The 25,230-nt window shown below is 44.6% G+C and overlaps 1 protein-coding gene across 11 annotated transcripts in view; it reads right to left on the reverse strand.

Annotated features, from left to right (window-relative positions):
- mrtfab (myocardin related transcription factor Ab) overlaps positions 1 to 25,230 on the reverse strand; it is a 42,741-nt gene extending 17,511 nt beyond the window's left edge. For 2 of the 11 annotated variants that reach the window (XM_069156102.1, XM_069156090.1), the window contains exon 1: positions 5,413 to 6,147. In XM_069156102.1, the coding sequence (XP_069012203.1) occupies positions 5,413 to 5,548 (136 nt within the window). In that variant the 5' untranslated portion in view covers positions 5,549 to 6,147. Of the gene's footprint in view, positions 1 to 1,172; positions 3,041 to 5,412; positions 6,149 to 15,268; positions 15,408 to 15,455; positions 15,514 to 19,582; positions 19,764 to 24,392; positions 24,694 to 24,729; positions 24,847 to 24,960 lie in introns of those variants that run through there. The other 9 variants (XM_069156091.1, XM_069156093.1, XM_069156092.1 and 6 more) reach the window with 9 other exon arrangements.

Raw genomic sequence — 25,230 nt, forward strand, 5'->3', positions numbered from 1 at the left:
GTGACTGTAATATCGAATACAAAGGCTCCATCTGCTTTCAAAATAAGAGCTTTAGATGCTGTTTACTTAATATTAATTCAAGACATGGGCCTCGTGTATGCACAAAGATAAAGTGCAGTCTCTTAAAACTGTATAAAACTTATATAACATTTAGTATTCTTCATTTTAAGGAGGAGACCACATTTCCCACAATCCCTGTCACCTCCGGATTTTCTGATTGTTCATGTTTTATCTGGTGCACTGAGTTTGTTTTGCTGATGAGAGTCAGCAGAGCCCAGCTGATTTGTAAAAGAGGATTTCTTTGGTTTGAAAAGATTACTTTAGGGCCGTAATTCTTTCAGCACAGCTTCTGTTGACGAACTTTTGCAGAAAAATCACAAAAAAATTGCTAATTTGCAAGCTTGAGGACATTTTGGGGAAATTGTGTTATTTATTCACAACTTTACGATTTCCTGGAGGGACTGCTTGAATCCTGTTTTCACCGACATAAACATTCAGTTCAGCTCCACTCTGATGTGGCTCTTGTTTTACATGTAGCAGCTGTCCCTGCTGAAAGGTTACGTGTGTGTGTGTGTGTGTGTGTGTGTGTGAAGTGGAATACACCACTGAACATTCCCAAGCATTTCTGGCCAGGGTTGTGTCTGCTACTTTGAGAACAAGCAGCACCTGTTCCTTCCCACTGACAAAGTGACATCATTGGGGCTGGCAGGCTAGCCAACCCGCTAGCCAACCGGCTATCTGCTGCTGCTGCTCCTGCTCTGTTATGACAAACAGTCCTGGACTGGACAGCAACGCTGCTAATCCCATGAATTAATGTCAGTGCCTGTGCTACTAAATGTCATTCTTTGGCTCTGTGTCGTCGCTGGCGTTCCCAGCACCGCTCTGTTATTTTTACAAGTGTGTACGCTCTGCATCTTAAGGTATCACTCAAACACTAGAGACTCCTCACTGGAAGCAATAACATGTCGGTTCAGGTTCGGCGGCGTAAACACAGAGACCCAAACACGGCCAGGAAAGTTTCATGTATATGTTCCACCCGTGCAGCAGCGGAGAGATGAATTATTCCTCAGAGGTGAATCCACTGGCAAACACTCACGTGTTGCCTGGACTCACACATATACACACAAACACACATACATACAATAACCCCACACACACAGAAACACACTAACCGTGCCATGCAGGATAAGATGCCGAACCACTTGGCACCTCCAGGAAAGAGGTTTATTCTGGGAAAGAGAATCCTATACGCTCCCTCTATCCCAGCCTCACATCGCCATGCCTCCTCCTCATCGTCTTCCACACAGCCAAGACACTCCAGTTCACTTATTTATTCTCTGCCTCTATCTTAGTCCTCTCTTTATTCCTCATGTCTGACAGTGAAGGAACTAGAAGCACTGGCTGTTTAGTCCAGTGGAAATATCGGCTTGTGTTGTCGAACTGTCAGCTGTCAATAAATCCAGTTTTCCACCAGTTTGTAAAAAAAAAAAGAAAGACATTGCAAAAGTCACACAGTGACGCCTCCCGCATGCTGGTGATGGAGCAAAGTGTGAAAAGCTGCAGAAGTGGAGAAACTGTAGGTTCATATGGGGAAAGCAAATCCCATGACAGCACAGATCTAACAACCAAATTATCAATAAATAGAATGAACAGCACGGGAATGAAACCGAAAGACAAAACGTGCGTGGCGGCTGTGAATTGTTCAGCCTGGAGTCATAACCGTCAGATGTGACACCTTTTGTACTGAGAGAGAGTGTGTTCTTTTTTTTTTAATTTTTTTTTTTTTATTTCACTTTATTAATCCCTGAGGGGAAATTTCTTCGCTACAGCAGGGGGGCTCTCAGGGGGGAGCTGCTGCAACAGGCTGCCACTAGCGCAGCGCCAGGTAACCTGACCTGAGGTGCATGTTTTTGGATGATGGGAGGAAGCCGGAGAACCCGGAGAGAACCCACGCAAGCACAGGGAGAACATGCAAACTCCGCACAGAAAGGCAGAAAGGTTCACATGCACTTTAATTACTTGAGTATCTTTCTGTAGTAATCTGATTTCTTAAACAGTGACATCGCTATTATTTTTTTTCTTAATCACAGTCTCATTGAGTTTGAGGTCTTTTTTTTTCCCCAATAAAAAACCTGACGACATGAAACATTCCTACTCGGCATAGAGACACAACACGACTAAGGCCACATAAATACAAGAAGGAACAGAAACAGCTGCAGGAATCATGGTTTCATTGGTGGACTTGAACATAGTCAGCAGTGATGCTCATGATTTGTTAATTGTTGCTGGATGAGAGTTTGAAAAAAAAACACATCTTCGTCTTTGGGAGACCGGGACACACTCTGGGACTTAAATCAGGTTTGAAGGCCATTTTGGTTAATTTAAGACGAGGATGAAAAGACAGGGCAATTTTACTGGGATACTAGGCCACAGCCGAAGCTCGCCTGTGCAGTCATAAAAAGTTAGAGCAAAGAGAGCGGCAGGAAGACAGCAGAGATGGCTTCATTTACACATTTTAGATAAAGCAGAGGAAACGACACAGAACCGCAGCCTGCTGACTTCACAAAGAAACAGTCAATCGAACCTGTGATCTTACGGCTACACGTTGGCACCGTTGTCAACCTGATGACAAAAGTGCCAGTGAAAGTCCCAGAGAATATAAAGTTACAAAGAGGAAGACAGCAAAACTAACTTCTTCTTTTCAGACTCTAACCGGTATGAATATTTTGAGTGTAGGTCTACGCATTAAATGTCCCATATTGTGTAAATTCAGATTTCCATGTCCTTTGCGATTACAAATCAGGTGCTAAATTAAATACTGTGAATGTGTCAAAACTCACAGTCAGTATTCAGCAACTGTGCAGTTTAGACGAGCTGCTTCGACATCTGTAAATTTGTGATGTCACTGTGATTTTCTGTTGTCGGACACGCTTATGTTCGCCCTCAGGATGAAACGTTCAACCAAGCTGTCAAGATAAGCTGTAGTTGACCTGGATGTGCGTCACTCAGAAAAGAATCAGCCAATCAGAGGAGAGACTCATTGATATCAATGCACCTTAAAAGACACAAACACAAAACAGCCTGTTGTTGGTAAAGCTCCAAAGAGAAGCTTAACAGAGATGTAAAACTATATTGAGATGTTTTGGGAAATAATTTGCTATAATATTTACTAAAAATAAAACTGGCAAATGTAAAATATGGGACTTTTAAATGTACTTTAATTGTCAGGTAATCTCATCATCAAATAGTGAAACAAGACCTTTTGTTAACCTTTGAGATATGTTTAACTAAATACTAAATAAACCTACTAAATAAAACAAATAACTACTGATTAAGTCTTCAACTGCAACAATGAGGTCATAATTTCAGACGAGCTCGGTAGTTAAACACCAAACAGCCATATCGCAGCTGCAAACTACAATACTGTCAAAGTCCAGGAAAAACCTTTGAAAAAGTCAAATGAGCGAGGAAAGAAGGATCTAAGGACTAAGTTGTACAGATAGAGAACCGTTAGAGGGGGAGGAAGAGGAGACCTGTGAGTTAGAGCCAAGATGTTGGTGGCCAACTGGGCTAATCCTGCTGCGCTCGTGTGTCAGTAGATCTGATTAAACATGTCTGAGTTCGTCACTGTCCCCGAAGACCCCTCGCTTGGAACAACTAGGCCTGCGCACACCCACCACAGCAACACACACATAGAGGCAAAATGCTCCATGCCCACCGCAGAGGCAGATGAAGACATACGAGATCACACTGCCGCCTCACAGACGCTTCGAAAGGACGCCACGCTTGGCATCGGTGCTGGAAACGTTGTGCCGGGGAAGATGTCCTCCCGCATGAGCTCATGGTTTTGCATTGTGGCCCAGTTTGATTGCATCTGTTGAACAGAGAGATGAACGCAGCGCCTGACCACACCACATGTTTCACACATCAGCGAGAATGGAAAGAAGCTCGAGGGCACGAACAATACAAGGTTAAGGCCATTCACACCTTGGACTCACTCCCGCTGCCTTCGCACTGCCGCACTGTGCCGAGGAGCCAGATGACAGCGAGAGGAGCTGCGGTGAATACTAATTCTCTTAAAGTTCAAGCAACACAAGTCAAATTCCCACAGCTAATGGCTTTATGCAGTTCGTGTCACTCACACTTTCTCTCGATGAGATGTGTTCCTGCTTTGAATAGTTTAACAAAAGGTTGGCGGTAATCTTTCCCTGACAGCTGGAGTTCCTGTAGAGTTACTGTCTACTGTCTACCATTAAAGTCAGCTGCTTTAATGGTAAAGGAAACACTCCTTTTTCTTTTTTATGAATTTCTTTCCCTTGCTTTTCTCCTCCATCTTCAATCATCCTAGCCTCACAGGAATGCTTTGTTTTATCTGTAGCCAGTCATCTGTGATTCCGGCCCCTGCTTGTACTGTCGGTCATAAACAAACTCAAAACTGTTGCACTAACCGTGGACCATACCAAATTAGGCTGCAGACCCTCATTTTTTCATAGTATGTCACTGTTGGCTGCCTTGATTTTTTTTTTCTTGTTCCATTTTTAGGGAACACAATGTTTTTCAAAGCAAATCACATCTAAATCCAAAAATGTTACAGTGGCAGTCACAATACACCCTAAAATACTCAACACCACTATAAAAAGTTAAAATCAGAAGCCTCCGATTTGACTGTAAATAAAATATGATTAGCATTAAATATTTGATGGTCGCTGACATTGGATTATTACTTAAAGGTACCCTGTGGACATTTTGTCCACTAGTAGCGCTGTGGAGCAATGTTTTTATGAGTGGGACGCTGTTTTCTTTGTTGTGATGCACACATGAACACACGGGTGACATGGTGAACCCCCCCCCCCCCCGGATGGTTATCACTCTATTCCTCTGATTTACAGCTGGTGATTATTTCCCCGAGAAATGCAACGACGTACTAAGAAAAACACAGAAGAAGACAACAGCCTTAAAAAAAAAAAAGTAGCTGTGAAGAATGAAGCTCATTCAATACATTTGTTAGACTTCAAAGTATTCACAATGCGTTTAGGAGAGTAGCACTACATGTAAACATAGCTTCGATTGCTTACATGAAAACTTTTCAGGGCAGCTTTAATATGGAAGCGGTATGTGATGTGAAAGTCACATCACAGGCTGAGTCAGTCACACCTGCAGCTGCCCACACGTCCTTAATTTAACACATCAGTCAAGTCTGCTCTACTCAAATTAGAGAGGGAACCACTTCGACTTCCTTCCATCTTACACAAGCAACTAAACCCAGCCACTTATCTTCAGCAAAGCTTTATTAACTATTTATAAGTAGCTGTAAAGTACTGATATGAAAATACAGACTGAGGCTCATAAACACAAGTCATATCAGATATCGTGCGTGTCTACGGTCTATGTGCGACTCTCCAGATCGCCCACCTTCTTTCAGGCTGTGATAGACGAGTCTGTCATGATCCGTCTTCAGTCCTGCCTTCTCCATGTCGTCTGCCATGAGAGGGGAGCCCGGCGGGGAGGGTTCGAAGGACAGGCAGTGGTTGGTGTCCAGCATTATCATTCACAATGGAGATCGATCACTTGGTAAACATTGAACTTCTTCTTTAAAAGCGGCCCTCCTTCAACGTCCTGAATGTTGGATGTACTGATGAAAAGAAGGAAGGGAGGAAAGAAAGAGTCCTTGATGTGTCAAAAGCCGTCCCAACAATTAGCTGTCCTCTCTTTCCAAAAGATGTGAATAAAATGCTTCGAAAGACTCCAATACAAGTCAAAGAATATCTCCTTTTAAACTAAACCAGCAAGGAAAAAGCACTGCTGCTCGGCTGTGCTCTCCTCGTGCCTCTCCTCTGTATCGGAGTAATCGATTGGTCTGTCTCAGCGTCTCTCTTTCTCTACTGCCTCCTGCTCTCTCCTTTTCCTTGCAGTGGCAGCCGGCGAGTCACGACAGCGGTGTTCTGCAGTTGTTGGGTTTTTTTTTTTACAGAGAGCCGCGGTTAAAGAAATCCACAGGAAGAGTCGCGGACGAAAATTAACAAGAGAGACGAAAGGGTGAGGAAGCGGAAAAAAGAGGCCAGCGGCTGAGGAAGAGAGGACATCAGTGAGCTCAGCACAGAGAGAGTCCCCAGTGAGACTGCTCTGGTTGCAGCTCCTCCTGAATCTCACACATGCACGCGCACGCGCGCGTGCACACACACACACACACACACACACACACACACACACACACACACACACACACACACACACACACACACACACACACACACACGCAGCGAGTGTTGCCGATAAAGTTCTCCTGCTCAGCTGTTGCCATTCATTCAGTTACAAGCTCAGAGGGGCTGCCACATGCAAACCTCCTCCCTATTAAACACACACACACACACACACACACACACACACACACACACACACACACACACACACACACACACACACAGTTTACAGATCAAAATCACAACAACGCTGAGATAATCTGTTATCAAACACTTTGTCTGGCTGAACAGGCTCGCTCTCAAAAATATCTTAACCAACCTATGAACAGTTTTCATTGGACGAAGGACAATAACTGTTTTCAGTGATGACCTCATCACACATAATCAACCTTTGTCAAAGATGCTGTGATAAATCTGATCCTGGGATGAATCACACACACCGACGTCTCCAGTGATTGATTGACACCCGATCACCACTGGAAGTCTGAAAGGTTTATGAACGGCCTGTCCTTGAGGAGGCAGCTCGCTCCTATATGAACTCCTCCATGAACTCACGCTGGTAGTTTAGGAGAGGGACGAGGCCCTTATTGGACTGATGCCGCGTCACAATAAAATCCAACGCATCCCGAGCCTGTCTGCAAATGTTCTGATTCTTTTGTAGTTTACCCGACTGTGTTTGTGGCTCCTGCAGAATGCTGATGGGAAACACCGTCATTGGCCGCACCCCCTCCCCCCCGCCCTCCCCCGTTTTAAATAGCAGGGCCAGCTGGCCATAAGGGGTCTATATTCAGCTTGGTATCACCTGTGCGCTAGCAGGGTAAGGTTACTTTGAGGCACACACTTCCTGGTCTGCAAACACACACGCACACAAGAAAATGTTAAGCCTCGTTCCCTTGGACAAAATCAATGTTTTATGAGACATGACATAAGACATGTGGCTTTCATATCTTTCATATGGCCATATATCCAGCACAGGGAGGAGTCGAGCTATAAATAAAACAAGGGCCTTAGTATAAATATCAAATATGAAAACTGCGCAGTACTTCCGAGCTGACGAGTCGTGAGTCTATCAGCGCACCTGAAAACACGCCTTGAACAAACGGTGTCTGGTAACTACAATTACTGACTGTTGTGAGCGTGAGATTAAAGTCCACCTGCCGTTATGATTCACGGTCTGGGCAGGAAACGCAGAGATGACAACACACGCTGGGATGAGAATGTGGTTGTGTGGGTTGAGCCGATGTCAGCGTAACATAGACTGACACACGGCATGTCGGACGTTATTTTCATCCTCAGGGCACAGAATCACAAACCCTTCACCATTTACACAGTTTTCCTGAAATCGCAGCCTATTAAACATCTCAACGGCAACTCTCACCCTGCAAGTTCATCTGTGTAGTCCACATAATGAAACATGGCGCTCTGATTTCCATGGCAATAACAGTAACGTATAAACTCTGTGTGGTTTGATAACATTCATCGTTACCTTGAGGGTGAGTACTGCTGCCGTTTAGAGGGGAGTTTTTATGGTTTTAGGGTTTAATGGCAGTAGTGTGTGGGAAGTACAGTTTACGGTTTCCCATGACTCAACTCCCCCTGAATTAGTAGTTGTGGATTATAATTAGGTTTAACCACTAAGGGTTGAATTATGGTCTCTCAGAACTACTTAAGACGTGATGTCCGACCAAGTCAGAGATCAAATGGAGGAAAACAGTCCATCACGGAGAAGATGGACGCAAAATAGTATTTACAAATAATGGGCCGCATTTTCAGTGTAGCATAAAGATGTATGGAAAAATCACAAATAGAAAAAAAACAGCTGGCCAATCGCAGCATGGAGCGATAAATTGTGGCAACAGGCGTAATACTGACATGCAGGTAAAACGATTAATAAGCTAATATTTGCTCATTTGCTCTGAGCACAGTAAATCTGAAGCTGATGGGACTCGCACTAGTTTTGCAGATATTTAGTTATTCAATTGGCCTGATGGGGACTTGAAATGCTAAATGATTATTACAGTGATTACATTTCATCTTCAGCAGGGACCAAGAATATCTGCACAAAATGTTGTGCCTTTCTATCCAGTAGATGTTGAGATATGTCTCCAGATGAATAAAAACCTTGATCTGCTCCTGGCGCTGTCATTAGGTTTGACCTGAACTGATTAGGTTTCGTCCTCTCAGCATCGTGGCTATCTGTATCAAATTCTATGGTAATCCATCCAGTGGTTGTTCGGGTATTTCCACAGTGGTCCTGTTAACCTACTAATATCCCTTCAACTACACCAATAGCGTGGTAAAACAAAAGCAGTATGAAGACTTTAAACTACGATAGGTCTGATGCCCTGTATAAAATGCACATTTTTGCATGCTGTTGTAGTCCCAACATGCTTTTAACCTTCAGCAGGACAAATTAGGTGTCTTAGCTCTGGCTTCAGGACATTTAAGTAGAGTAATTTGGCATTGGACACCCTCATGTGGGTCTTCGCTTTATCTTTCACTGAAAAACATTTACAGGAATTTTAAAAAAACAACTAAAAAAAGACCTTTTTGTGCAAGCAGAGAGAATATAATTAGTGCGTGGAGATCTTGCAGAAATAATGACTCAACATTAAAATTCAGAACTACTTCATGATGCTTCAAAATGTCTGAAATTGAGGGGGAAAACTTACAGAAGTTTTAACCCGCGTTTGTAATTTACTATCCTGATTGTGGGACAGCCTGACCTTCTCTGCACGGAGCAGATGTCCTTCAGACATGAGCCTTTCCACAACAAGCAGTACAAACTTCCCTCGATCATTTCGAACAAACAATAACAGACACACATGGAGCACGCGAGGAAAATTCTCTGACATTACACTGAATGTCCATCATTGAAACTGGAAGTCAGCAGCACAGTCAACAACAACATCACCTACATCTGTCTTGGACTCCACTTGGCAGAAGTCTTCCCACCCTGAAATGTCCTCATCTATCGACTTCTGTAAATGACCGATTATGTCTCACTACTTCAACGGCATTTATCATACATCTGCCTCATTTTAGATCACGTAAACTGCTCAGTCAATATGCCGATATTCAGTTAGAGGAAAGAGCTCCATTCATTTCTCTGCTTTACTCTCTGTATTTATGCAGGGAAAGAATTAATGTCCTTTTTATGTTATTATACTGGACAAAAAATTTGAGTCTCGTGGTCGCAACCTGATCTGAGTTAATACATTTACCTCACAGCATATATCTGATTGAATACAAGGGATGGGTTGTGATTTTTGAATGGTCATTAAATTATCGAAAATCAAATAGCATGTGACTATTTGTTTGTTTTAAGTAGCAGTAATGCCGGTTCAACAGTATGTTATCAAATTGAATTTTTGCCTAACTTGTCCATCCACAGTGAAGACATGAGAAACCAGCACCTCTGCCACATTATACAAGTGGCCCATTGCAAGTCCAAACCGTGTCCAAGTTAGCATCAATTAATCAATCGGTTGGATTCGTCGGCATGTTTACTTTCTCCTTGACCACATTTCTTCTGACCTAAACAAGGTTACTCTAAAACTGTTTCTCATCCCTCCGCTGAGGTATTTTCTTATCTGTACTGAAACTTAGATAACACACTGGCCCTTATACTCCTCACTTGTATTATCCCGGGCTTTGAAATTGTGCCACGAGCAGGTTTACCAGCAAGACAGATGGACGAACAATGAACCAAACAAAACCTGGGCCGCCAAGAAACCAACCGCACCGAGTGTCCGTCTACCGCAGGTCAGACCGGCCATTAACATTCCAGCAGGGGAAAACAGAAGGTGTTTGTTTTTTCCTTTACTTCCTGTTCCCCACCCTCCCACCCGCTCTGCCGTGGAACTTACCAGCACTGTTTGCATTTGACTGTGACTCAACACTGACATCAGGCCCGGGATTTCTGAGCCTATATCCACTGACATTTTTGAAGCTGTGAAGAGACCCAGTCGGAGGAATGTAAGTTGATGACATGTGAACTCGCTGAGGAAAGACTTGGAGCTGCGCGGCAGCCGTGTGCGTAATCGTGAGCAAAGACTGTGGAATCTGGCACAAAACCCAAATATAAACGATGGTGTTGCGAGGCTGCACTCGATCACTCGGAGGACTCACTGTTTGTCTCAAAAGAGGTAAACTCCCGGCCAAGCCAACTCTTCAAAGCTTTGCAGATGAAGTAATTGTACAGGACCTCCTGGATGCGTAGTCCTGAATTTTCCTGAGCTTAAGTTTATGTCCCAAAAGGAACGTAGTTTTAGTACGAACGCAAGCTCCTACCAAGACAACGTTCTAGTTTGTAACATACAGGTCGTAGAGCAAACAAGCTTCTCTTCCAATAACATCAATAGCCTGGAGGTTTGTTTACATCCTATATAGTCTCATCTCACAGCCCGTAACTCCTGCGTAGTCATGTTGGGTCTGTTGCTAAGCTCTCAACAATTAGCATTTCACAAGTATTCGCGACTGCTCTCTGACAGTCTCTTGTTAAACACAAAGGTGCTTTGTAGACCATCCAGCCGCAGCACACCTCACTACGTCACATCATGTCCATAAAAAGTTGTCAGACTGAGGTCTAATTGTATACTGTTGAAGGAGAGAGAAGCATCTATAAGAGCACAAGTGTTGAGTGAAAAGCAGAGCTGCGAGACAGCCGGCAGCTGTTAACATCTGGTAGCACGAGTCTTCCCTGTAAAACACAAAGGACTGCAGGAGGAGGGGAAGCGGAGGTCGAGCACGACAAAGCCGAGACTTTCAGAGAAGTCTAGAGGCTGCGAGGGAGGAAAAAACAGAGTAGCAGAGCTGGCGGTGCATCGATGACTGCTGTGTAAGGCTGTTACATAACGCCAACATCTGAAAACCATTTTTATTGTGACGAACGCCCTAATCTCCTGCCCGACTTACAGACGAGGTTCTTTTCTCTGTAACGGCTGGCTTCCCCTCCGGACCTACAACAGACAGACTGCGGGGCAGACTGGCCGCAAAGAAGAGGCAGTCGCAGCCGGCAAGAAATACAGAAAACAATTTCAGTGAGGATGAGCGCGTGTTACAGCGAATGAGCATCTAACAGAGGAGGGTCCTCTGGCCATTATATGTAACATCTAATAAAAGCCTGGCTGTTAATTTGCTTCAGCGTCAGGGCTTTTATTAGACGCAGGCCTTTAATGGGATCGTTGGTTTCCATTTTTCTGCAAGAGTTTAAATGACACACAGGTGGAGAATTAAGCGTGTAAAAAGTGAGGACAACTTCCTGACACGTCCTCTCGGTCGTTCTCTCTATGCACAAAAATCAAATCAAAAACCTTTCATGTCAAGCTTGCTTCATGTTCTCAAGGTGCAGTACGCACCTTTGTTGACTCTATGGTTAGGTTAGGTAGTTACTTTATTCATCCCCAAGGGGAAATTTTGTTTCACTACAGCAGCATACAGGAAAGCAATAAAAAGCAATAAAATAACAGTAAAAAAATATTAAATATAAAATGCACAGTATATACAGTACAGTATATATATATATATTTTTTTTTAATATATATATATGTATAAACAACCAAGAAACACAGACAACAGTGTTGTGCTTTCAAGAGGGTCATTCCTCATGCGGGGTGTTTGAAGATCTGGTTTATTGCTGATAAAGGATCTTTCTTTCACTTTCCGATGCATCTGACTGATAACTTATCATGCGTTATTAACAGTTTATACTAAACATGAAAGTGGGCTTGTTGCGCTACCACAGGGACACGACACACAACCGTTGGAAGCCTCAGGGAACGAGCACAAACAGCGGTGTTCTTGAGTCTGGTGTGACATGTTCGGTAGATAAGACCCAACATTTGTCCCGCGTGTCCTCGCATCTATTTCACAGTCCAAACAACGGAGCTTCATCCTGACCGCTGCCGTCATTAACAGACTCTCCCGGCTCACGTCTGAGTCATCCCAACCAAACAAGAGATCCCGTCAGTTCGCCGTGACCTCCGCCGCGTTCATCAGCTCACGATAAGCACGTAACATTCGCTGCTCGAACGCGAGTCAGGGGCTAATGGCTGTTCTATTATTCAGGAACACCGGAGCGAGTCGAGTTGGAGACGAGAGAAATAAAAGCAAGCGCAGGATACGTGGTCCGTTTGTGATGCTGCTTGTTTGAGCGTTCGCTCGGCAGCAGGTTTGCACCTGTGACAGCGGGAACTTACAAGTACACCACTGAAACCCTCATTCACAGGGTTTAAAAGTAGGTTTGAAGTGGATAATGTTGGGTTTGGTAGTGGAATATTTATTTGAAATTTTAGTCCAGTACTTTCCCATTAACCCTTTCCAAAGCATGCCGTGCTACAATACAAGATTACTGCTGCAAACTGAGAACGGTGCACCGTTCTCATTAACACCCAGCACACTTCCATTGCAGCATGTTGCCTACACAAGATGCTGCATTTATTTTCAGTTCTGTAACCCACAACACTTATTATAAATGGGAATAACTGAATATGTCCGAACCACGCAGCACGACATATTGGTGCAATACGACTGATCTAATTCTGTATGTTGATCTAATATCTGTTAATGCAAGTGGTGGGATACTCGCTCTGTCTGCTCCGACACTGTCCTCAGACTTCGATAGAGCATATGTGTGTGCTTGTGTGTCTTTAAAGAGCACCGAGCTACATGAGTGGGCTTGTACCTGTGGGTGTGCGGGCATCGTGTTCCCGTTGCTACGAGCAGACCTGCGAAACTGATGAAGCAGCTTTTTTTTTTTTTTTTTTTTTTTGCTTTAGGCTACGAGATCTGAGTGCGGCTGCTTGACTGCGCTCGCTTGCTTCTCATTATCTAACAGGAATTTATTGGATCGCAAATCAAACATGCGATTGTGTTGGTGCTTGTTTGAAATTCCGTGCTGTCAGAGCACACTGTGAGAATGGAGGGCTACCAGATCCTGTAAGTGCATGTCCAGGTCCCGACAGTGACACGAGTTGTGAACTGTGTGTGTGTGTGTGTGTGTGTGTGTGTGTGTGTGTGTGTGTGTACTGGTGAGTCATGCGTACCCCGTGGGTGTGTGCGTGGGGTGCTGGACACACTGAAGATTTAAGCTTCTTGCAGAATTTGCCCCGGTTGCATAAATATGTTTTTGGCTGTATGTTTATTAGACTGAAAGCTGTTTACAGTCACCAAAAACTACAACATTAGCTCTCCAGTTGTTTAGATTCAACCTGCTATGTGATCCTGCAGGGAAGATGAAATGAGGTGTTGCAATTTTCTATGCTCTGGCCTGCAGACATCCATTTATTATCAAATACACTTTGACAGATTTACAATAAATGCGCTCAAACTACAGTCAAAATCATGCTGTTGTTATTTTATTACAGCATTTATTTTTCGTGTTTTCTTGCAAACATGGAGATTAACTAATGCAACCACAGAGTCACTGGCATAAAGCAAAAGAGACATGCAGCCAGACTGTGTCTGGTGCAGCTGTTTGCTTGGCTATAAAAACATAACTCCTTCCTTCCTTTTTTCCTATTTGTGTCAATTTCTACATTTGTTTTTCTCTCTTTACATTTCCTCATGCTCTCTTCATGCGTACTCCTCTCCTTTCTTGCCATCCACCAGCCTCGATCTTCTTCTTCCCTGTCCTCTCCCCTCCTACTCTCAGCCTGACAGAGAGCTCTGGGGCCTCTGCTGCTGGCAGCCTCCCAGTGTGTTACATAACAGTACCATCAGCCTCCCTGAATCAGCGCTGGGCTAAAGCGAAGCCTCCACCCGGCTGCATATCGAGCCATCGCATCTTAAACGCTGCCCGACAGCACGAGCGTCCTGTCGTGTGGGTTCAGAGGACATTTTTTTTAACTAATCACGTCTGCCTGCTGCCAACCAGACCCCAGCTTTAATGACTCACAGCATCACAGTGGAAGCTGTAGCCCATCGTTTGACATCATGCAAGGGTGAGGACGAAGAGCCATGCGATCTTCATGGGTGTTTGTCTGAATGATGAAGTGAGCCAAAACAATCTTACTGACAGAATTTCAACATCAGTCTACCAAAATTGTGCCTTTTGTTGCCCCCTTTCAAAGAGTCAAATACTCGGAGCCTGAGTGGCATCTCCAACCTGGCTGTAGTTTCTAGGAGGTAACTAGTTTTTCAAGTCAGGCGCTGGGAACTTTCAGTTCAACACTGCTGTAGCTATTGATTGTACACTGAACATTGACTGCTGGCGACGCTTTCTGCGGTTGCACCATCTCATCGCATTCATCATGACACACCATTTCCTCTTCTCAGCGGTGGCAGACAGATGTTGTCCGTGTGCTGATCTGGAACAAGCTGTTCTGACTGAAATGAGTGGGTCATTTCTACTTAAATCTGGAGCAGAGTCGGTGATGCTTCTAACCTACTTCCCACCCGCCACCCCACCACCACCACCATCCCAGCTCCAGTCTCCACTCAGTGAGCCCGGGTTATGTCGCTCCCTCACCTAACCTCCCGACTCTCCAGCTCTGCCTGCATCCTGGCCCACTGGCTTTTTTCTTGGCTGGACAGATGACAGCTGACGGATGGCCTTCTGGGACAAAAGAAAAAAAAAAAAAAAAAAAGACCAATTCCTCTTCTTCTTAGCTACACGTCCACTGGCCTCATCCGCACAGAAAGACCCTGCAAACCCGGCCTCACAACCCGGTCTGCTTCCTTTGTCTGGTTTACACACTATATAATGTATGCTGCAATTCTCCACTACCTCATTAAAGAACTAGAAATTGATGCTTTACATAATCAATTCGGTAACATCTGTAAGTTTGCAGTTTTCGCCTTTTAATGGAATATTTGTATTTGTAGCTTCAGTTCAAATTTAGTGACACAATTACTACGCAAGATTTCAATAAACAGTGAAAAGAACAATCAGCGTCTTCAACTCTAAATACCAACAGGTTTAGTTGATAATAATGGCAGGTGGCTGAGGAAAATAAAGTCAAGCAGAGTCAAGATTCTCAAACAAACAAGTCCAGCAGAGTCAACAAGCGCTCACAGACCAGAGAGAGACAAGGAGGCGGCAGAAGGAGCACTGAAGTGGACTTTACCTGACTGGATAGTCATGTCCTTCTGCACCATGCTGAAGGGAAGCGTCACCTTCCCGGCAATGTTAGCGGTTCATACTCCCCGACGCAAGCGGAGCAAACAGTGTGACAGAAGACAGCAGAGCGGCAGAAGGCTGAAGAAAAGTCCCGCCACAGAAAAGCCACATTGAAAAAGAGGTTTTCCTCTCACCGGCAGCTGGTACTCCACAGGTAGCAGCGCACCTCACATTCCCTTTCTGTGGACTGTCTTGTCTACAAGTGTGCGCACGCCCCGACACAGAGGGCGTGTGGGTCGGTGTGTCTGCGCCTTATTGCTCCTCGGATCACAACAAGGTCCACCCACAGGTCCACCTTTGTTCTCTCCTGATGCCATGTACTTGTTTGTTAAGCTCCTCTTCATAAAAAAAGTTTGAGAAAACTTTCTGGTCACTCCTCTGCACTCTCAGGCGGTTTAGAAAAAAAAAAAAAAAGAAGAGAAGAACAAAAACAAGTTGGTGCCAAGCCTCACCTCCTCACATACAAGTTACACACCCCCTCTCTCTTCTTGCTTTCCATTTTTCCCTCGCTTTCCTTCTGTTCCCTCCCCGACAAGTTATGCAATAGTGCCATTTCAGACATGACCTCCCCCTCTTCCTCCTCCTCATCTGCCCCCTTCCTCCTCCTCCTCCTCCTTTTGCTGCTGCTGCTGCTGCTGCCACAGCCCACTTCCCCACACTGAAACTAGCTTGTCGGCCTCATAGTTTTGAATGATCTCAATCCAATCACGTTATCGCAGTCTAAACCACTTCAGGTTTCTTTGGAAAACTGCAGAGGCAAGTTTGTGACCGGGATGACGGGAAATGTAAATTGCTTTTAAGGCCGGTCTCTGTTGTTTTTCAGCCTTCACGTCTCTAATCAGAGCTGACTTTCTTTTCCTCTCTAATGCATACGCACACACACACACTAATGCACTAAAACACACCAACACACACTAATGCACACTGACCTAAACATCTGTCCCTGATTGTTGTCCTGAAAAACATGTCACCTCTCTCTATGTGTACCCACATGTGAGGTGAACAATAAACATCCCAGCACTCCTCCGTCACAGAGGAAGGACCCTCTGCAATAAACACGTTGCATAACGTGGTGCCAGAGATAAAGCTTCGATAAGCTTTTCTTGTGGGTTCTGTTTTCCTGCCGCAAACGTATGCATAGAGAGAGACGCAGAGACGCAGTCACATGCAATGCATTTCTCCCGTGCTCTGAATGCATGGCCATGCCAGATTAGCTGCAGGAGTGCCTGCTGCGACATGTCTGCTTCTGGCTAGCAGAGTGAAGTGTAAGGAAGCAGAGGGGGTTTAAATTTGGGAGTGGAGGCCTGAGGCTGAGAGAGAGAGTGTGTCTTTGTGTCTTCCTGCGAGGTAAACATTGTCTTATGACGTGTAGTCACAGGACCGTTCTTAAACATTTCTTAAATGATGTAAACATCCCTCTGAATGCTGTTACCATAACATTAACAAAGTGTCTTCTCTTTTTATGACTTCCACTGCAGTCCTAGCTTCACTTTGCCCCGACGTCTTATGCTGACATTGATTGTTTACGTGCTTAGTGCGTTATTCTTTGCCGCTGTTGATTTACCACCCACAGACGGTAAATCGTTTACTGGTCTGACCTCGCCTCCACTTCTCCTGACAGATCAACACCAATTGTGCCTCCAAAAAAAAACCTAGCCGGCCAACGCCCGGCTGGGAACAATGGTCAATATGGCTGCCTCTTCTTATATAGCAAGATATGCGTGTGTGTGTGTGTGTGTGTGTGTGTGTGTGTGTAACAGTTACACTATCCCAGATCTGACTAATCCTCTGATTACCTCTGCTTGTTGAACTGACTGTTTCTGATTGTGTTTTGGTGGCAGAGACATTCAGAAGCTCCGAGTTGCAAATACCAGAGTGCACCTATAATTTGATGTGTTTTAAACTTTATAAAAACTGAGAGTTGCATTCCCACCACAGATGGACCTGTTAAATAATAAATGGTCGATCACATTAGCTTATCTCCAAACACTTTAAAGCTTGCCTCCTGTTCACACACCAGTGTCTTGCTCGAGGACACTTCGGCATGTGGACGGGAGGACCAGGGGATCGAACTGGCAACCTTATGATGAGTGTGGCTCTGCCATTTGAGCCACAGCAGTTGTGCAGTAATTCACCTGGTCAGGTGATAAAGGTACCATTTGATCTGTGGCTCTGAATAGCTGCAACACGACAGAGACCAGCAGCAAATGCACACATTTAAGAAGCTTGAATTTGGAAGTAATTGACACTTTTTGTTGACTCAGGGCTTAAACAGTTCATTATTTTCCAAAAATATTAGCAAATTTATTTTCTATTAATCGATTAAGTCAATTAACGGGTATCGCTCTGGTGTTTATATCAAGTGGCAACAAACAGTGACGTATCCCACTGGTTTGTGAACGGCTGTTATGAAGCCTCGAGTTCGGATTTTTCGAGTTCAGCGCCATCTTGCTTGTTCGGAGAGGTTTGCAGCCGGTAGTGACCGTATTTGGACGAGCTGGGGGGGATCGAGGGGTAGACAGGTCTGACTTCATCTGTTAGGAAACCCAACGATACCACATCCCGCACGCCGATGGCCGCAACCTGACTCACCACAGACCTGACCTGTCAATGGTCCATATTCACCGATGCCTTCTTTACAGTAAACAGATATCATGCTTTACTTCCAAAAGCAGACATATAAACCCATCAACCACCAGTTAACATTAGACACATTAATAAACCTCCAGCTCTTTCTGAGTTCCTGCGACTTTCATTTACAAGCTGTGATTCACTTGTAATCTGGCAGTGTGAACCCGAACCAAACCAGAAAACTTTTCCACCGTGATTTAAAGCAAAGGAAGCTGCCGTGTGTGTCTCTCTGCACCGAGAGCCCAGCGGTCCAAGCTGGAAGCCAACAGCAGACACAAAGGAGGCCTACAGAGCGTTAAGTCCACCGAGCAAACATGCAGCACACTCTAATCTACTGCAGCAGCAGGTCAGCGCAGAGGAGCGAGCCAATTAGGTACAGAAGCTTCTTCACTCCCTTCTTTCTGGAGACACATAGTGCACACGCACACGCACACACACTGGTTCACCTCAGCACTTCAATCTCTATGTCTGTCTTGTCTTCAGACGCCCTCTGTGCTGAGGTAATGTCTCTTCTGACAAACGAACAAGACATACAGCCTCATCTGACCTTAAACTTCGGCCTCTCAGATAAGTTGTTTTTTTTCCACTTTCTATTTAGCCTCAACTTATGTAACATATTCTCCAAGCGGACGTTTTAGTTTTTTGCTCGGAGGAATTTATGGTCCCTTCAGCGAAGAGGCCAAAATAGTTACTGTATTGTGTTTCCTGTACATTCGCTCAGTGGCGCCGACAAAAAAACACCATCCCTACAGCCAGGAACGAAATTTGTAAATACAACATTGAATCATCCTCGGTCCACATGCTGAGGACATAGCATCTGTTATAGTCGGTTGGTTGAGATGTAAACATCTAATGGACAATAGGTCAGTCCTCGCTTGCCTTTCCGGCCTCTCTGCAGAGACCTGAGTGAAGCTGAGAGGACAATAATGCAAAATGGATTTTGTCTAAGACTCCTTTACAAATTCAGCTGTGGTGAGCACTAAGAGTCAGGCAGCGCGCCAACGTATGCACAATGGCCCACATATCTACAAAAGTGCATTATACCACCTGATTACAAATCCTTTCAGTGGAACATAAACTCATGAAAGGCCGCACTGCAGGCGAGCAACGCTGTGTGTGACATTGTGCCGGGACAGACAACCACAGAGTCTAAGCGTGTTTTTCCAAAACAAAGGTTTGACATGCTGATAAGCAGAGTGAGCAGCCGGTGTCCCGTCTCTTCCTTAGCAGCAGAGGGCTGCAGTGCACTATATCACTGTCAGAAGCTTTTCGACCTCAAAACACTATTGTGGACTCGCTGTTTTTATTCGTTCATATTCATCTGCCAGAAGCTGTGCAGGTTAAAACGTGCACAAGTTGTATTTTGAAAACGCAGTTTTATACGAGTCAGGGATGTTACCAGGCCAGAAATGAGTCCCTTCATGACCACGCTCATCAGGTCAACAGTAGCATTAACATGTTACTTAGGATGTGTGCTTGCACGTATGTCATTGGAAATTACAGTTTGTGTCACATGAGAATAGAGTGCCGACAAAAACTTTCGCGACATGACATGACATCTGCGGCGTCTTCTTTGACACCAAAATGTGTTGCTGCAGTGCTGTAAAGTTTGCGTGCATCGTTGTCTCACCGTTCTTGCGCTCCTGCAGAGGCAGCGGACCGGGAGGGGGATGAAGGGACAGCTCCTGAAGCTCGTTGGTCACCGCCTCGCTCTGGGGGCTCAGGGCCGAGCCTGGCGCCCCGGCAACTTCCATACCGTGACTTGGCTCCTCCCCTTTATGTGAGACTATCGTCGCCAGGGTGACAGAGACCTGGAGTTAAAAACAGGACACGAAAAGTTTCATGTCTCTTGAAACGATCAGGGTTACGGAGAAAGAAGTAAAACAATCCTGCCAAAATAAAATGGATTTTCTACTTAGAGGTGCAGTCAGATATACTTCTGGTTCTCCCGTCAAAATAAAAGATTGGTTTTAAAACATCGGTGCAGCAAAGACAAATAGTACAACTCGGGCATTCTTATTTGCTTATTGAGCACATAACCTTTCTGGCTCATGTTTATTTTTTAACAACGGCCAAGATCAGGTCATCACATTCACATCCACATTCAAAACCATTTAACATCAGATATCTAGTTTGTCTTTGTAGCCATTTAGCAGTTCACAGGAATTAAATAAATACAGCAGATGGGACCATGAAAGCGAGCAGTGAGGTGCTACGACACCCGAGTCAGTTTGTACTTTGTTGAGATGTATACTGCACACAGTAGTAACTTATGGATAATATAACTTTGGGTCTAATCGCTGAAGCCCCAGCACTTCCATTCTTCCACTTGAAACACGGTATTTTCAGTCATCAGCTTGTCTTTAAAAGGCCAATCAGAGCTGAGTGCAACAAACCCAAGCTATAAAAAACAAAGAGAAGGTACCCGGGGAATTTTTACAGGCTTTAACAAGTCAAAAACAGCGAGTGCCAGGAGACTGAGTTAGTAGCTTTCTTGCTCTCTCTGTCTCCCTCAAACACAAACAGTACAGGGAAGAGGAAGAATGCAGGGCTGTAGGCTCGGGATTAAACCAGACATCAGCGAAGAATTTGCATGTTTGAGCCTTTGCAACTGTTGCTGTGACCACTGTTTTAGAAAGGCTGTTTATAGATGTGGGTGCGATTTTCATACATTTAACCCTCCCAACAATTCAGAGCTGAAGGTATCTCATAAAGGACGCTATAAAACAGTGTGCATGTTTGTGTGTAGTCTATGTTGTATCTGGCTGCAAGACGATTCCCCCCGGGGGGACGATTAAAGTGAAGTCGAAAGCTGAAATGGGGCTGACTGTTGAAAGTTTGACTTAAATGCTTCCATGTAGTCAGTTCAGTCAACACACAGAGAATATAAGAGAACGTGTGGCACATTTTGTAACTCTGAACTCCTGTTCGTTGCAGGACTCTCCTTGGAAAAATATCAGGGACTCAAGTCCATACTGGCCATTGTCCTCTGGACCCTGAATTAATGTGGAAGATTCAACAGGAATAAAAACAACTTACATTTAATGAATGAATACGGCAACTTGGATTGTGCAAGTGACAGTCCAGTACCGTGTCTAAATGGTGTGCCATCGTTCACGACAATAGATCATTTCTAATATTCATATCGTGATAATGGAAATATTCTGACTTGTTGATGTAATGGCATCATCACTACAGAGAAACAACCATGGCTGAAAGCAGCTATCTTATACAGAGTCTGAGTTTCTGTTATTGTTTCCGAACTGAAGAACTAAGTGATCCTTTTTGTTGAATTTTTACTGAACGTTTAAAGGTAAACTGTTACATTTATGCTGACATATAAGAGTGGATCACTTATTTTGTTGCAATTTTATTAAAATGAATAATAAAGTGGCTATTTGATCATGTGGTCAACAATGTTGTTATTGTAGAAATACCCCAAAATACTGTGTGTATTATTTCAGGGACATATCAGCCATTATTTATATGGATATCTTCTGATATCGCTGTACGACCATTGTATATAAAACACAAACCATTGAAAGCAATTAGGTCCATTGTTATGGACTTCCAGATCAAACTCTAACATAAGTCAAACTGAAATTATTATTTTGTCAGTTTTACATTGTGGCTATTTACACAGCAGACATATCTGTGTGACAAAAAGGGTGCCAGTAATTCATGACAGTGAGGCAGCAAACACGAAATAAAATCAGACTTGGTGTGACTCACACAGTAGAGTGAAGAACTCATTGTGTATCAGGCCGGCCGGTCCATTTGTATCCGAACAGGAGATGAAGCCTGAGAACTAACCTGTCTGAGATGAGAGTGATGTCATTTAAACCCGCTCTACACGACAGATTTTCCTGATTGACTGGAGTCGGCCCGGTGTAACTGGTTATCTTCCTTTATGAAACACTCCTCTGCACTGAGCGGGCCCGGCTACTCTCTGATGGCTGTTTACAAAGGCACAACATGCTGCTGCGCTGCGTGTTGATCTCTCCCTTTCTCTCGCTCGCACTGCAAATATGTGTTTTGCAGCCGTGGGGTTCTGATGGGGATCCTGTCATTACTGCACAGCGGGCCCGAAAACAAAGAGGCAGTGTTGTCTGAGATGTCCCTCCGCTCGCTCACAATCAAATGCCGACGCGCACGTCTGAATAGCGGCTCGCTAGCCACACAAATACTCAATTTTCCCGTTGGTGTCGCTGGCGTTAGGGATGTCTGCACGTTTTATCATGTCAGATTTGAAACGTTCGGACCTTTGGAGATATTTTACAACATATAACACCAGTTTTTATCAATAAAATAATAAATACCTGCAGATCTGTGAGAACACAGGTGAATGGGCTGATGTTGTGTTTTTAAAAGTGGATTTAAAAATCAGAACACATTCGCAAGACTTATCAATTATTTCTGTCCTGTCCCACTTCACCAGAACTATCTGATATCTGATACCGGCTTTTGCTACTTGACAGTTTTTGGTACATGATGGTCCATACCGGACATTTCCATCACTGTTGAACAACTACTGAGGTTCAAACCCACGCTATAAAACCCTGAACTGGTCGAAGTCACAATTATTTTCTCAAACAAGTAACAACAGCGTTTGAGCACTGTGTGATTTTGTATGGGATGAAGGGTATCTTAAAAGACAACAGACGTGACGGCGTCAATAAAACTCAATCAATATATTTTAAAAGTCACATCAAAACAAATGTTTCTCCGTCACATGTCAAGCCGCCTGATGTCCTGCGAGTCAAAGACTTTGTACGTGCCGTGTCCTGATGGCATCAGCCGGTCCGTCCCTCCTCTAGAATATCTGCTAATCTCACTCACCAGCTGCCAAGCACAGCTCGAACTCCACAGAGATACACAAGTGAGGTTTGCATGCTGATTTTGACCTGATCACCTGAGAGACTTGAAATCTCGTGCTACGGGTGGAATCTAGCTCGGTTTCTCCTAATAACAAACCCGGTTAATGGTTTAGAAAGGTAAGGAAATACAGCAGTGCTAAATTGAAATGCAGTCAAGATGAGACAAAATATTTCTATAAAGAGTAAATGCAGTACTTTTGGCACACACTAGTGTCATCTACGAGTCAGTGTAGAGACTGTAGAGCTTCCTTTTTCTGTTCATTTTAGACCGCTGTTACAGTTTAATGAAACATATTCACATCATGAAGAAGAAGTGCCATTGAATGTATAAATAAATGTTTATATTTCTGTTTGCCTTTTAGACTTTGTAAACACAGATGTCACAGATGTGACATAAACAACCACTTATTATATAGAAAGCCTGAAGTAAACAAAGACACTTCGGACAGTGACAATTCGCAGTGATCAAAACAAACAATGTACCATGGTGGTGCTAATTCTCCACGCATGCGCCGTTTATAATAGCCTGTTGGTGGTGTGTGTGTGTGTGTGTGTGTGTGTGTGTGTGTGTGTGTGTGTGTTCAGGGGGGAGCAACAATAAGACATCGTTAAAAGTGCTCCCGTCAAACCTCAAATCTCTGTTACTTTCATGCAGCTGTTTTTAAACAGATGAATGGAAACTATTAAGCACCATAATTACAGTCATCTCAAATCATCACAGTCAGGCGATTTCTCAACAACAGTGACAGGCCTAAGTGTATACTCAAAAACTGTGTAGGCCACCATGATGAGACAGTGAGATAATGTGTGCAATGGCTTCTTCTAGTACAACATGTAATCTCTCTCTCTCTCTCTCTCTCGGTCACAACAACACACATCTGTTTGAGATGCATATCTCCCGTCAGCAGGATGTGAGAAAGTGCGCGCGAGGCTTTATATCTCTGCACAGCGACCTGGATATATCAGGTGTTACACATTTATATAAACCCGGTCGTTTCAAGAGGAAGGACAGAGACAGCAGTTGCCTCATGCAAACTTTCCCAACAAGAGGGCTGCTGTTCAAACATGCAGGTTGTGCTGTTCTGCTGCAACGCACTGAGGGAAGATACTCAACACACCGAAATTCCACTCAACACGCCCACACTGGCCTTTCACACGTATATCACAAGTGCAATCTCACACACACACACACACACACACAGACTCACACACACACACACACACACACACACACACACACACACAGATAGACTCTCACACACACACACACACACACACACACACACACAGATAGACTCTCACACACACACACACACACACACACAGATAGACTCTCACACACACACACACACACACACACAGACTCACACACACACACACACACACACAGACTCACACACACACACACTCACACACAGCTGTGGTTGTTTCACAATCAAGACACAGGGAGAAAAAACCCCACCACAAAGACTTCAACAACAACAGATCCTCAAGTCCCAGCAGCCTGGCTCCCACCTGTCCCGACACCAGCTGGGCCAGATGGAAACTCGACTTGTTGCTCACCTGTTTTACAAAACCTCCGAGGGGCGTTTTCTCATCTCAGCAGGCCGGAGCTTCGGTGTGTTGTTCTGCAGAGGACGACAAGCGGAGGAGGACACGTGTTATTACCGCGGCTCTGCTCGTCTGCGCAAGTCATCAGTACAGAAAGTAAAATAAATCCTGATAAATGACAACAGGAGCCAGACGGCTCCTCCAGGTTTCAGGAGGCCGCGAGCTGTCACTGTCCACGACGAGACAACGCATGCTAAGCTATTGTTAGCTCGTCTGGGTGGCAGTTAACACACTCAGCGCAAACACGAGTCGGCCTGCGGACATGATAACAAACGTGAAGGGCGACCACCTGTAACAATAACCGAGAGCCGGCACAGACTACGGATGAAACCTGCTCGGCAGCCGGTCAAGACATCCCAAGTTAGCGAGCTGCCGTTAGCATAGCGGAGGAGCCAGGCGTTCCCCGAGGACCGTCCGGCCGTCCCGTCCCGTCCCCCCCTCTCCTCTCCTCTCCTCTCCCCCCTCCACGAAACACAAACTACTCCCACACTATCTCATTAATTGGTGTATTTCAGCTTACTTATCATGTTCGCCACTTGTGTGTTGTGTCTGTGAGGGTGAGCGGGGTTTTTTGCATCGCACCGCCACTTCCGAATCACAAAGGAAACTTTAACCGGAAAACCCTCCTCCTGCGTGGGAATGCGTGGGACGCGGAGACCCACTTCCTCCAGCGACGCCGTCCCGCAGGTTTTCGCGACAGCACCTCCAGAAGGAGGCCGTGCCCTGTTTGTTCGTGTCAGACGCGGCGCTGTGCTGAAAATAATGCGTATAATATTAAACTGGAGGAAAC

Source organism: Embiotoca jacksoni, unplaced genomic scaffold, assembly GCF_022577435.1.
Source record: "Embiotoca jacksoni isolate LCO1_2020_lvr unplaced genomic scaffold, fEmbJac1.0.p SCAF_20, whole genome shotgun sequence".
NCBI lineage: Eukaryota > Metazoa > Chordata > Actinopteri > Embiotocidae > Embiotoca > Embiotoca jacksoni.